The following is a 13,536-nucleotide window of genomic DNA, read 5'->3' as shown; positions in this document are numbered from 1 at the left end:
CGAGGTCTGTCATGACCTGAGAAATACTACTGGTTCAACATGTGAATCAGAATTATCATGACATTGTCAGTTCGTTCATCAAGACTTATGAGTTTTCAATTTGACAAAGCCTCTTTGTTTATTTCATCTTTCATTTACCCTGTCTAGTTATTGTTTTGGGTCAAAGTGATCCCTCAAGTTTTGTTATTGATTTATTAAATTGCATATTGAGGTGTTTTGTAGTCGTTAATCTATTTTTTTTCTTTTCCTATTTCATTGTCTATTCAAATATTAGAAGACCAGAATGTTTTTAATACAGTATATCTTAAAGGTCTAGTTTATTTCCCTTTTATTTGAAAAAAAATAAATCTCAACGCTAGTTTGCTTTTCAAGATATTTTATTACAATCAGAAGACTACAACTGAGAAAAGAAAAGACATAACAGAACAAAATCCTGTAGTTTACACTTTAACGGAAATGTACATGTTTACATGTTATTTCTATTGTCACAAATTGGTACTAATTTTGTTATTCGTTTCATATAATGATATTAATTTTGGACTGGAATCTGAACATACATGACTCAACTTTTGTTAGTTTACAAGTTGATGATACATTTTGTGTTGACCGGTTTCGTACGAAGTTTGTAGAAAGTGAGGAAAGCAGTGAGTAAGATAGCAAAGGTACACAGTTGTTTACATGTCATAAGTTGTTTGCTTATAACATATCCACTCCATTGTCCAAATTTTCCATCGACTTCATTCTGAAAAAGAAGAACGTTTTCTCATAAAATTAACATGATGATATATTCGCTATTGATTGAAATCTTTTCAAAAACTATGGTTTTTATTTCTAAAGATTTTTGTTCACTTGACAAACCACATTTTGATTGATAAATTAAATGTTGCTGTTTACGATAAATGAAGGTAGCACAACGAAAGACAACATATCCTCATTCTCTCTTATTCAAGGTAGAAACATTCTGAGTTCAAACGGTCGTGCTGTTTCTGCCGTATTTGAATTCAAAATATGTATCTCATTAACTATCGTAAGTATATACCCATATGGTTATGACAATACGCGTATGGTATAATTACTCATATTTCCTGAAAATGCATATAATAGTTATCAAAGGTACCAGGATTATAATTTAATACGCAAGACGCGCGTTTTGTTTACATTATAAGACTCATCAGTGACGCTTAGATCAAAATAGTTATAAAGCCAAACAAGTACAAAGTTGAAGAGCATTGAGGACCCAAAATTCCAAAAAGTTGTGCAAAATACTGGCATACACAATATAACCAATCGTACGCTTAAACATGTTAAAAAAGATGCTAATAGTTTAAGCTTAATTATTAGTATGTATATAAAAATGTATAATAATCTTGCTTAAATTTTTTCTATATAACGTATGTTGGTCTAATGATGAATTTCATTTTGTAAATTTATAAAAGTTAATATAATGCAAAATAATCGGAAATAACATACTTACATTGGAGTGTAATCCAAATCGTTAATACTTTTAGCAACTTGGTTAGCTCCGAAAGGATTTGTCACCCTTCTGCAATGAAGACAGGCGCACATTTTACCGGGATGGAGTACTCGGCATAGATAATGTGTGCAACCACCAGCCCCACAAAACTTACCACACCAGTATGATGTGCAAGCATGCGAATGAGCCTCCGTACCTTCAATATACAAAATAAAATGTAAATAAGATCGGTTTATTTTGAATAATTTTTGTGTCATATGTACTATTATTTGTCTGTTTGTCTTTTTCATTTTTAGCCATGGCGTTATCAGTTTATTTTCGATTTATGAGTTTGACTGTCCCTCTGGTATCTTTCGCGCCTCTTTTTCTTCGAAGACTACATGGTATTTTTTTTCACCAAATCAAGCCGTTTCTGTAGACTTTATTAAAACATAATACATACAAAGAAAATAACTGAGTTTAGCTGAAGTAAATTAAATAAAAGTACCAAGTAAACATTGTAAATTATTTTACAATAAATTAGTCGTTGAAATATCAAATTAACTGGAAATTTTCACTTTAAAACATTTGTTTTCCTTCATTTCATCTAGTGTAATGCAAACATATTTGAATGCTAGATGTTTTAATATCTATACTTTTACTGCAAAAATAACCTTAATGTAGCAATAGCAAAATCAGAGGTAGGACAAAAAACATGACTTCGTGAACATTTTTAACAAGCAAACCACTTGATAATTAAAAAAGAAACAATTTACAAGTGTATACGGAACGGATAAAAGAAGATTTTGAGAGACTATTTTCTAAACAAATTATTTTATTTGTAATAAATGTTAAGAGTGCAACCATTTAACTTCAAAAGGTGGTATGGTTTTTTTCTGAGTCAGAAATTTATTTAGTTTTTCGACGATATCAATCAAATTTTTCTTCTTCGAAATTTAACACTATAAGTTATGGGTGAAATCTGTATTCAGAATATGTTTTTGGTCATCTGATTGATCAGAATATTTTTTTACATCAAATTGGGGACCAGTAAAAAACAAAACATAACCCCACTCCCTTGAGGTTGAATGGTCGATACCTAAGTAAGAATCTCAATGGTTACTGGCAGTGCCTCTTGAATATCATATTTACCTGCGACAAAGAATGCCACTAGAACTGCTAACAAGATTGTTGCCTTCATATTGTACGTTTGAGTTTACAGTTAAATCAAAATATTATCCTAAATGGAAAAAAAATATATACAAAAAATAACAATAAATGAAATTGAACAAAGGAATACTTAATGGAAACATATTTGCAAATCTGTTTGATATTTCTAGAAAGGGGGGGGGGGGGTCCAAAAAAAAATATATAGTTTTTTTTCAAAATAGAGTCAATGAATTAAGTATAATACAATTAAGTTAAACAAGTGTATTACATATTGATTCTCCTTGTATTGTGTACTGACGGACGGCATATGATTCTGAACTATTACCGGTAGACCAAGAATTATATCTCCATGTTTGTCAGATATAGAACTTCAATTTTTCGTATACTTAAATGATCGTTCAACCTTCACAAAAATAAGATTTTGAATAGAAAAACATAAATTTCAAATAAATCATTAAAAAAGTGGGATGATTAGACTTTGAAATTAAATTAAAATTGATTCAACAATTTTCATTTTCAGACGCAGATCGAATTGGGGCGGCCTCCCCAACCCTGCATGCCCGGTATCACATTATTTGAATATTATTTTATTTATTGTCAGGCAATATCTTTACTTTTCAGCGAGATCCCCTAATGGGTGATACTGTCACTGTTTGTCTATTTAAATCTCTTTTAAGAATGTTATTTTTTGTAGGTTCACTTACCTTTCATGCAGTCGTTGAAACGCAAAAATGTAAAGTTAAATAGTATATATATACATATGTTCTAGACAGGAAAGACGGACATTGTGGTTGAACAAATAGCAAGCATGTAATTGTTATTGCGTAGTAGTTTTTTTTCTTGTCTAGTTGCTCATTTTTTAGTCATTTCTTTTTGCGTAGTATATTTTTTGTGACAGAAGAGATATGAACAGACGATATTTTTTATTGTTTATTGTTTGTGCGGAAAGACAATGTCAATCCATTGCATCGCATGGCTTTATAGAAGTCTTCGTTAGATATACGCTTTTCTTTAGGGACGACATCAAAAGATCGATGTAGGATAAAAAAAACTTAAATCAAATAGTTTGGGGGTGGGGGTTAAAATTCTGCTAGTTTTGGATATCTTAAATCGATTTTTACATGTATCTCTATTGATAAATCAATTTTCCCCAAATTAAGTTCAGAAGGAGTTGGGGGGGGGGGGTCAGTGAAGAAACTATGTGAATTAAGTTTTTTATCCTACATTGAACTTTTGATGTCGTCCCTTAAATTAGGAATCAACTTAGAAGAACTTGATCTTTGCTGCAAATGAAATTCAACTTTTTTTATGATATTCTGCATTTACCTTGCGCAGTAAATGTCAATGCAATCAACCATTTGACATATGTTTGTTCATCTTGACATGCAATATTGAAAGGGTTTTTAGCAAGGCCCATAAATAAAAATGGGTTAAAATGGGCCGGACAAATATTAAATACTTTATTGGACATCATTTTATTTAAATTATATTTCGATGAAGCTTTTTCTCTGTATTCATCAGCTTTTTCCATAATTTACATTTACATATAACAGGGCATTTGAACTGAGAATAGCGCGATGAAATTACTAAAATACATATTGAATTCAGAAACTTTAACGATTGTACACGAAAATGAACTGTGCATTATAGAAATTTGTGAAAAAAAGAATGTATCCTCGTAAAAAAAGCGCAATGTTGAAACTTGTTTTGGGGGAAATGGGGGGCAATATTGAAACTTGTTTTGGGGAAAATGGGGGGTCAAGAAATTTTTTAATGTTGTTATTGTTGAAAATTTCACTGACGATGTTTTTGTTCCACCGTTTTTAGTTGATTTAGACGATATATTCAGTTTTATATGCATTAACTGGTTTGATAGCTATCAAGCTGAGTCCAAATAACGTAGACGCAAGGAACTAAAGGTGACTGTTCAGCCTTCGATAATGATCAAACTACATAATACATGTATATAGTCAGCTATAACATCTATACATTGCCCAGAAATTGCAAAATGTAAAACACTTATTTTTGTAAGTAGGTTTTCTATTTTATAAAGGGTAAAATGACAAATAAAATGAAAAGCAATTTCAAACCGACATTTTGTAGAGTCAAGTTGCTTTTTCGTCGGAATTTTACGGTTATGATATACAGAACTCTGAACTTTGAACTGAATTATCACAATTTCACATAGTCCTGTGTTTAATGCATATATTTGCAAACACTCTCAAAATTTTAGTTGCTTTTGATATCGATACTTATTATATTCAGATGTACCTCGGTGTGTGATTTATATGCGAGCATGCTCACAAAATGACTCATGTCACTGTCTCTTTAGTATTTACACAGCGGGATTTAGAATAGCAATGTATCCCGAAATATATCCCCAGCCTGAAAACATTAACCTTAAATGCCGACCAGCATAAAGAGGATAGGTGAGATGAGGTGAAAACAAGGATATGTCAACATCACGTCTCTTCGAAATGTGTTTCAAAAGGATCGAAATACATTGAGCCTAAATCGAGGATTATGCGAAGCAATGGCTTAAACGTAAATGAGATGCGGTGGATAATTTTTCTAATGGAATGAGGTATGATGTCATTGATACTAATAAGACTTAGAAATCTCTTTCCAAACCATTAATACTATTTAATTAGCAATCAAAGCCACAATCTCAATCAAATATTACTTTTTCTTACTTATTTTGAGTAATGATATTACTAACAAATGTTCTTATTATTACTTAGTATTACTTACAATGCTTATGGGATTACTTAAAATTCATTAATAATCTTTTACTTGTTTTAAGTAATAACTTATAACTTTAGGTAAAAGTTAATAACTTGCATTTAGTAAACTTTTAAAAGAAATTACTCAGTAGTTCATTTTTACTATAAAAAAAAACTGATATTGATTCTAAAATTGAGAATGGAAATGGGGAATGTGTCAAAGAGACAACAACCCGACCAAATAAAAAACAACAGCAGAGGGTCACCAACAGGTCTTCAATGTAGCGAGAAATTCCCGCACCCGGAGGCGTCCTTCAGCTGGCCCTTAAACAAATATATACTAGTCCAGTGATAATGAACGCCATACTGATTTCCAAATTGTACACAAGAAACTAAAATTAAAATAATACAAGACTAACAAAGGCCAGAGGCTCCTGACTTGGGACAGGCGCAAAAATGCGGCGGGGTTAAACATGTTTGTGAGATCTCAACCCTCCCCCTATACCTCTAACCAATGTAGAAAAGTAAACGCATAACAATACGCACATTAAAATTCAGCTCAAGAGAAGTCCGAATCTGATGTCAGAAGATGTAACCAAAGAAAATAAACAAAATGACAATAATACATAAATAACAACAGACTACTAGCAGTTAACTGACATGCCAGCTCCAGACTTCAATTAAACTGACTGAAAGATTATGATTTCATCATATGAACATCAGGAACAATCCTTCCCGTTAGGGGTTTAGTATCATACCATCATAACATATATGAGAAGAACATAACCCGTGTCATGCCAACAACTGATTTTAGAATAAATGTGTTTAGTTCCGATGCAAAGACCTTATCAGTGACTCAATATTAACGCCAAAATATGCAATCTTTAATGACTTGACAACAGTATCGTAATTATATCCCTTCTTAATAAGTCTATTCAAAGGTTTTGTAAGTTTCTGAGGTGAATACTGACACCTTTGTGCTTTATAAAGAATATTTCCATAAAAAATTGGATGTGAAATACCTGAACGTATTAGAAGTCTGCATGTTGAGCTATATTTACGAATGATGTCTTTATACCGATGATAAAATTTAGTAAATGTTTTGACTAGTTTGTGATATCGAAAACCCTGGTGTAATAATTTTTCAGTAATACATAAATTTCTCTCGTTAAAATCTAAAACATTGTTACATACACGAGCGAATCGTACAAGTTGAGACATGTAAACACCGTAAGATGGTGACAAGGGAACGTCACCATCTAAAAACGGATAATTAACGATAGGAAATGAAAAATCATCCCTTTTATCATAAATTTTAGTATTCAGCTTTCCATTTGTGATATAGATATCAAGATCGAGAAAAGGGCAGTGGTCATTGTAAGTATTAGCTTTATTTAAAGTAAGTTCAACGGGATAAATTTCATTAATATACATACTGAAGTCGTCATTATTGAGAGCCAAAATATCATCCAAATATCTAAAAGTATTATCATCATTCGCCTCTCTTTTGTGCTCATAAATGATTAACAATTGTCTGTTCAAAAATGATAAAAATCAGAGAAATATGTTTAATAAAACTTATCAGTTAATTAATTCGTTTAGCTTGTAAATGTTCACATAAAACAGACTATATAAACAGGAAGTTATTCTGAGACAAATGAAAGTAATGGAGAGGAATAACTGAAAATTACGCAACATACGATTGGCGGTCACTATCATGAACTAGTTGACCGATATGATGTATGTGTGTGTGTTTTTTGAGCTGGCAAGTGACATACTTGTATTTGTGAGCTCTTATGTGCTTTTGATACCAGAACTGTTTGCCGTTTAAATCATATTACTGTTTGCGACATTTTGACTGTTTGTGGGTTCAGATTGCATGTAATAAATGAACAAAAAGATGAAGTCATGCCTTCCACCATTTTATAGACGCGATCTTGAGGTTGTTGACCATTATCGAATGTCTGTTTCACATATGACGACACCACAATCCATTCTATATTCTTTGAATGTAGCGTACCTTATACATGTTATCAGACTTATCACTGGGTTTGTACTTGCATCAGCAACATGACATGTGCCATAAGTGAGTAGGGATCTGATTACATTTTCAGAGTACCTGCTATCACCCCCAGTTTTGGTGGGGTTCGTGTTGTTCATTTTAAAGTTATTTATGTTGTGTTTTGTAAACGGATGTTTGTCTCTTTTGTCGTTTTTCGTTTTATGCCATGACATTTACAGTTCATTTACCTCTGATGATTTTGCATTTAAATTTTGACTCTTTTATTTCTCCCGTCTCTCTTTAACACTGTTAACGTTTATGCGACCTTTCGCCTTTTAATTGTTTATTATCTTGATTTTTATCTCCTTAACAAATTATGATACTTCAACAAAGAATTTACTGCGGCCTCAAGTTCATAGATAGTAAATGGAATATGCAGTTTAATTGACATTGATTGACGTTTACTTGTAGCTTTTTTCGACGTTAATGCCAATAGTAATAAGAGGCTTGTTTTGAATGTAGATTTAAATGAAATTTGGTTCGATTCCAAGTTATTTAAAAATGAAAATCACACTAGTTTTCTTTTCAAACTATTTTATTAGAACATGAAAAAAAACTGAGGAAGGAAAGATAAAACAGCTGCAGGAAGACCTCTAATTTTTAATACTTGAGGGAAACCACGTATTTCTTGTTAACAGTTACTTCTTCTGTCAGAGATATATCTGAACACACGATAACACTAACTTGATTCATCTTTTTTAATGATATTACTTCTGGACTGGTGAGTTGAACGTGTGCGACACATCTTTTGTTAGTTTTCAAGTTGATGATGAATTTTCTGTTGACGGATTTCGTACAAAGTGTGTAGAAAGGAGTAAAGCGGATAGAGGAATAGCAAAAGTACACAGTTGTGATCTTCATGTCATAAGTTTGCTTATAACATATCCATTCCGTTGTCCAAATTTTCCATCGACTTCATTCTGAAAAGTAAAGGATTTTTCATAGATATAAAAAAGAAGACATAAAGTTTACATAAAAATATATTCACAATTTAATTAAATATGTTCTTTAACTATTTTCTTTTAATGTTTTTTTTAAATATGCTCGAACAATTAATGAATCACTGTTTGTTAGATGATTTTTTTTGAAAACGATAAATGAGAACGGATATGGGTGGACATTGGGGTGTTGTTGGCGTTGGCAAGATTAAAGACAACATATCCTCATTCTAAGATATTGTAGCAAACTAAACAGATCTGCCTAGTTTTTTAGGGTATTTAGTTTGATGAATGGTTTTGTTAACGATAAAAGATGACGGCCGGGAAGGGGGTGGGATGTAAAGACAATGTATCCTCATTCTTAATTATTGTAGCGAACTATACAGATCTTCCGAGCCTTTAGGAGTTTTTCAAACGATCGTTTTGTTTCTGCCATTACGTAAAGGTATACTGTGTTAAATCAATCGTAAAATAAATATAGACATTAATGTTTTTTTTACATGAAATGTTGGAAAATATATATATTATAAGTGACATAATTTTGTTTAATAATGAATTTGATTTTGTAAATTTATAAAAGGTAATACAAAATGCAAAAAAAAACATCGGGATGACAATACTTACATTGGAGTGTATTCCAGTTCGTTCATACTTTTAGCATCTTGAGTTGCTCCAAACGGGAACTTCACCCTGCTGCAATGAAGACAGAAGCAAAGCTTCCCGCGATGGAGATTTCGGCATCCATAACGTGTGCAACCACCAGTACTACAAAACTTGCTACAGTAGTACGATGTGCAAACTTGCGGATGAGCTTCTGTACCTTCAAAATTAATAATATCGTATTTTTACGAACTTTCCAACATTGAAAAAAAAACTTTTCCATCACAAATGGAAGACAGTTTAATTGCTTGTCGAAAAAATATGTGAATTGTCAATGGATACAGTGATTTTTATCACAAATTCCCTGAATTCAATAAGGGAATCTGTAACATATCTTGATTATTTCAGTGATTTTGTACATTCCCTTGTAAAAATCAGGGATTTTATGAAATGACTGATCAGTTCCTTGATTATAAAAAAATCATGTTCTTTCACAAATTCCCTGAATTCAATAAGGGAATCTGTAACATATCTTGATTATTTCAGTGATTTTGTACATTCCCTTGTCAAAATCAGGGATTTTATGAAATGACTTATCAGTTCCTTGATTATAAAAAAATCATGAACTTTCACATTATAGCTCTTCATCTTTTATATAAGCTCTGGATTTCAAATATTTTGGCCACGAGCATCACTGAAGAGACATGTATTGTCGAAATGCGCATCTGGTGCAAGAAAATTGGTACCGTTAATTTTATTCACAAATTCACTGTAACATATACAACAAATAAAGGAGTTTCAGAAGACTAAATTAAGGCTCCGTGTTGAAGACCGTACTTTGACCTTTAGTCGTTTTTGTTTTACAAATTGTAAATTGGATGGAGAGTTGTCTCATTTGCACTCATCCCACATCTTCTTATATCTATAAATTGAATAAAAGTTACAGGTAAAATTAAAATTGTTCAATTTACCTGTCATAAATGAAAGACAGTTTAATTGCTTGTCGAAAAAATATGAATTATCAATGGATACAGCTGATGGATAAAAAACCCGGGAATCAGTGATTTTTATCACAAATTCCCTGAATTCAATAAGGGAATCTGTAACATATCTTGGTTATTTCAGTGATTCTGTACATTCCCTGAAATAACTTGGATAGAGAGTTGTCTCATTTGCACTCATCCCACATCTACTTATATCTATCAATTGAATAAAAGTAACAGGTAAAATTGAAATCGTTCAATTTAAAATAAGTTTATTTCACTGCATCTAGTGTGGTAGAACAGTTTCTGACCAAGACACATTTTTAATATCTGGATTAAAACTGCAAATGTGATCGTAATGCCGCAAAAGCAAAATTTGAGGAACAAAAATTGAACAATGATGAACTGAGAACAACAAAACACGTATTGATTTACAAATATAGTTTCAAATAAGCATAAAGAAGAATTAGAGAGAATGTTTATAAACATAAAACTTTATCTTAAAACACTTTAAGGGAAAAGATAAATGGTTACTGACAGTGCCTCTTGAATTTAACCACACACACAAGCAATATAAAGCGAAACATATTTACCTGCGACAAAGACTGCCACTACAACTGCTAACAATATTGTTGCCTTCATGTTGAATGCTTTGGTTTTCGAAGTTTAAAAAATTACCTAAATTGGATACCAAATATATAAAAACATAATGATAATAAAAGAAATTGTGGGGTGAAAGCTATAAAGGGTAACATATTTGCAAATATTAACGATGTATTTGAATAATAAAAAAATAATAGATATAAATATTGTTTTCTAAACTGAGTTAACGAATGAATGTATTTAACTAAATTAAAAAGTAAAATCACAAAAATACTGAACTCCGAGGAAAATTCAAACCGAAAAGTCCCTCATCAAATAGCTTAATCAAAAGCCCAAACACATCAAACGAATGAATAACAACTGCCTGACTTCCTGACTTGGTACAGGAATGTTCTTATGTAGAAAATGGTGAATTGAACCTGGTTTTATAGCTAGCTAATCGTCTCACTTGTATGACAGTCGCATCAAATTTCATAATATTGACAACGATGCGTGAACAAAACAAACAGACATAATAGGTAAAAATGTCAAAACATTGTGTTTCAATCTCAATCACTAGAAAAACAAAGAAAGTAAACGAATTTCACTGTATGTTTATTTTTAATATATTGATATTCCTTTCACTATGGTGACGTGTGACTTATTCGGAATAATTATTGGTAGCTACAAAAAGCTAACGGTGCCTGATATAGATATTTTCGATTTACTTCAGTACTAGTATAATATTGACAAAAAGACATATTTTGAATAAAAAGATAAAAATTTCAAAGTAATCAATAAACAAGACAAATTCAATAGTATACTTAAATATATATATATATATATATATATACAACGATTTTCATCATTTAGACACAGTTCCAATCCCGCCTCCCAACACTTTCTTGAATGAATAAGAACATTCACTGTTTTTTGTCAGAAAATCCCCTTTTTCAGTAAGATCCCCTTTATGATAATTCTATCACTATTGAAATCTGGTTTAAGAATGTTATAATTAGTAGTTTAACTTACCTTTCTTGCATTCGTGAAAACGCAAAAATGTAAAGTCGAATAGTATATATATATGTTCTAGACAGGAAAGACAGACAGTGTGGTTAAACCAAGCATCAATTGTGAATTGCGTAGCTTTTTCATTTCTAGATGCACATTTTTTTTATCAAATCCTTTTGCGTAATTTAATTTTGGTGACAGAAGGAAAAAATCAACCGATTTGTTTTCCCATTAGTTTGTGCGGAAGTACAATGCTAATCATCGGCATAACAATACTTCATAATCGTCCGTGTTAGAGTTTTTCCTTAAATGAAATTTAAAAAACGTTATCTAGTTTGCAAATGAAAGTTAACATCTTTTAAAAGTATTTGCGCCTGGAATGCTTTTCTGGATCTACGTAACAAAGTTACACATTTCTTCAAATTCGACATTGCAATCGACCATTTAACAAATGAGATATTTGCACATCTTGGTATTCAAAGAGTTTTTTTTTAAAACGAAAAAGAATTAGGTTAAAGATGGTCCAGAAGAAATTTGTTGCTATTTTAAAAAATCTAAATCAGATTTCGATGCAGCTTTCTAGGTATCTAAAAATTAATATCATAGTGTTACATTTACATATAACTAGAAGAGCATTTGACGTGGAATTAACGAGATGAAATTGCCAAAATACTTTTAACGAATTAACGAGGTCATTAATCTTAAGAAACCAAAAAATGTAGTCTCATCTGTTAAACTACCACAATTTCATACTTTCGCGAAAATGTATTGCATATATTATAGAAATTTGTAAGATAAAGCATACATTGTTTTGCACACTTTGTTTTTATTAAGTGGGAACATTTTGATTTCAAATAATTTGAATGTAAAACCGCCGACCAAACATGAGATACGTACATGCAATTGTTTGTCATTTCGTCGTTTTGCCTTGGCGGTGTCATGTATTCCTCGACTAATGACTTTGCATGTCTCCTTGGCATCTATCTTTTTTATAACACATATATTCATAAAGCATTGTAAAAAAAGCACCCCGTAAGAGCATTTCATAGTTCTATATACATATTAACAAATTTGTATGTATTTTTCTTTACTGCAATATTCTGATTTCATATTGCTACAATTTTACACTTAAATACGATTTACAATGATTGTATTCATGAAAATTGACTTGTTGATTGTTTTATGATGTTTGACAGACCACTTTTAGCAGGAAACATATTTTGATATTTGTCACCTAGCAGGTTATCGAACTTAAAAGGGAAGATTCTAAGTTTTAAGTGGAAACAAGAGAGTCTTTCCTTAATTCTTGTATGTTGGCAGTTTTCAACGTTAGAGTTTAATTATTATGATACTTTATTTCACTAGACTTTTAAAATTACAATTTTAAATTGTATTACATGTATAACATGTTACGGATGCAAAACAGATGATGATTTCCCTGGCAATGCATCAGAAAGTACAAGGTTGTGTCGACATTTGTTATTGAAATAAAAATTAAAATCAGCATTTAAAACTTTTTACGTTTTATCGAGAACTTGTACTTGTATTTTTACACATCCGAAGTTGTTGCGTTGTTTTAAAAGGAAAACGATGCAGATCACGTATTCAGAGTAAAACATTTTTGGTCGGACATCTCTATTAATTCTGTAGGAAATGCTTATTGTTGTTTTTTCCTGTTAAAGTCGGTCTTTTACAGCTTTAATCTGCAAAACATACTTAGAAAAGACAATGAACTTACAAGGGAAAATTGTTTAAAAATTTTTTAGTTGCTTATTACTTTTTTATCTACGAAACTATCCATTTCAAATCCTATCATTTTCGTTGTAGAACAAATTCAAAAATATATACATTTCAAAAGTACATTAATTTAACAAAAAAAATCTACACTTGCTTTTTTCCTAAACTAACCCTTACTGTTCCCCGTGCGTTGTTTGCCCCTTCTTCTCAAAGTTTTGTGTACCCTACAAAGCTGAATTCACGGAGAACATACTGCAAGACAAACATAAAAACCTCG

At 31.3% G+C, this 13,536-nt stretch overlaps 1 protein-coding gene across 1 annotated transcript; it reads right to left on the bottom strand.

Moving 5' to 3' along the window:
* Window positions 1–7,925: 7,925 nt before the first annotated feature.
* LOC143047797 (myticin-B) lies at window positions 7,926–11,602 on the bottom strand. The gene is made up of 4 exons (XM_076221059.1): window positions 11,544–11,602; window positions 10,523–10,607; window positions 8,971–9,166; window positions 7,926–8,328 (listed from the first exon to the last, which is right to left on the bottom strand). Exons 2-4 carry the CDS (start codon window positions 10,569–10,571, stop codon window positions 8,283–8,285), a joined length of 291 nt encoding a protein of 96 aa, XP_076077174.1. The 5' UTR covers window positions 10,572–10,607; window positions 11,544–11,602; the 3' UTR covers window positions 7,926–8,282.
* Between the last annotated feature and the right edge of the window lie 1,934 nt (window positions 11,603–13,536).

This window comes from Mytilus galloprovincialis, chromosome 10 (assembly GCF_965363235.1).
Source record: "Mytilus galloprovincialis chromosome 10, xbMytGall1.hap1.1, whole genome shotgun sequence".
Classification (NCBI taxonomy): domain Eukaryota; kingdom Metazoa; phylum Mollusca; class Bivalvia; order Mytilida; family Mytilidae; genus Mytilus; species Mytilus galloprovincialis.
Note: the sequence above shows the minus strand (reverse complement) of the source record. Positions and strands in the feature narration are given on the sequence as shown.

What these genes read in the sequence shown, in the direction of transcription:
- LOC143047797 (XM_076221059.1), bottom strand. Translation starts at nt 10,571, where the DNA reads ATGAAGGCAACAATATTGTTAGCAGTTGTAGTGGCAGTCTTTGTCGCA. An exon ending in AGTGGCAGTCTTTGTCGCAG is followed by an intron (nt 9,167 to 10,522) that starts GTAAATATGTTT and finishes TTAATTTTGAAG; the next exon opens with GTACAGAAGCTCATCCGCAA. An exon ending in GAACTGGAATACACTCCAAT is followed by an intron (nt 8,329 to 8,970) that starts GTAAGTATTGTC and finishes TTTACTTTTCAG; the next exon opens with AATGAAGTCGATGGAAAATT.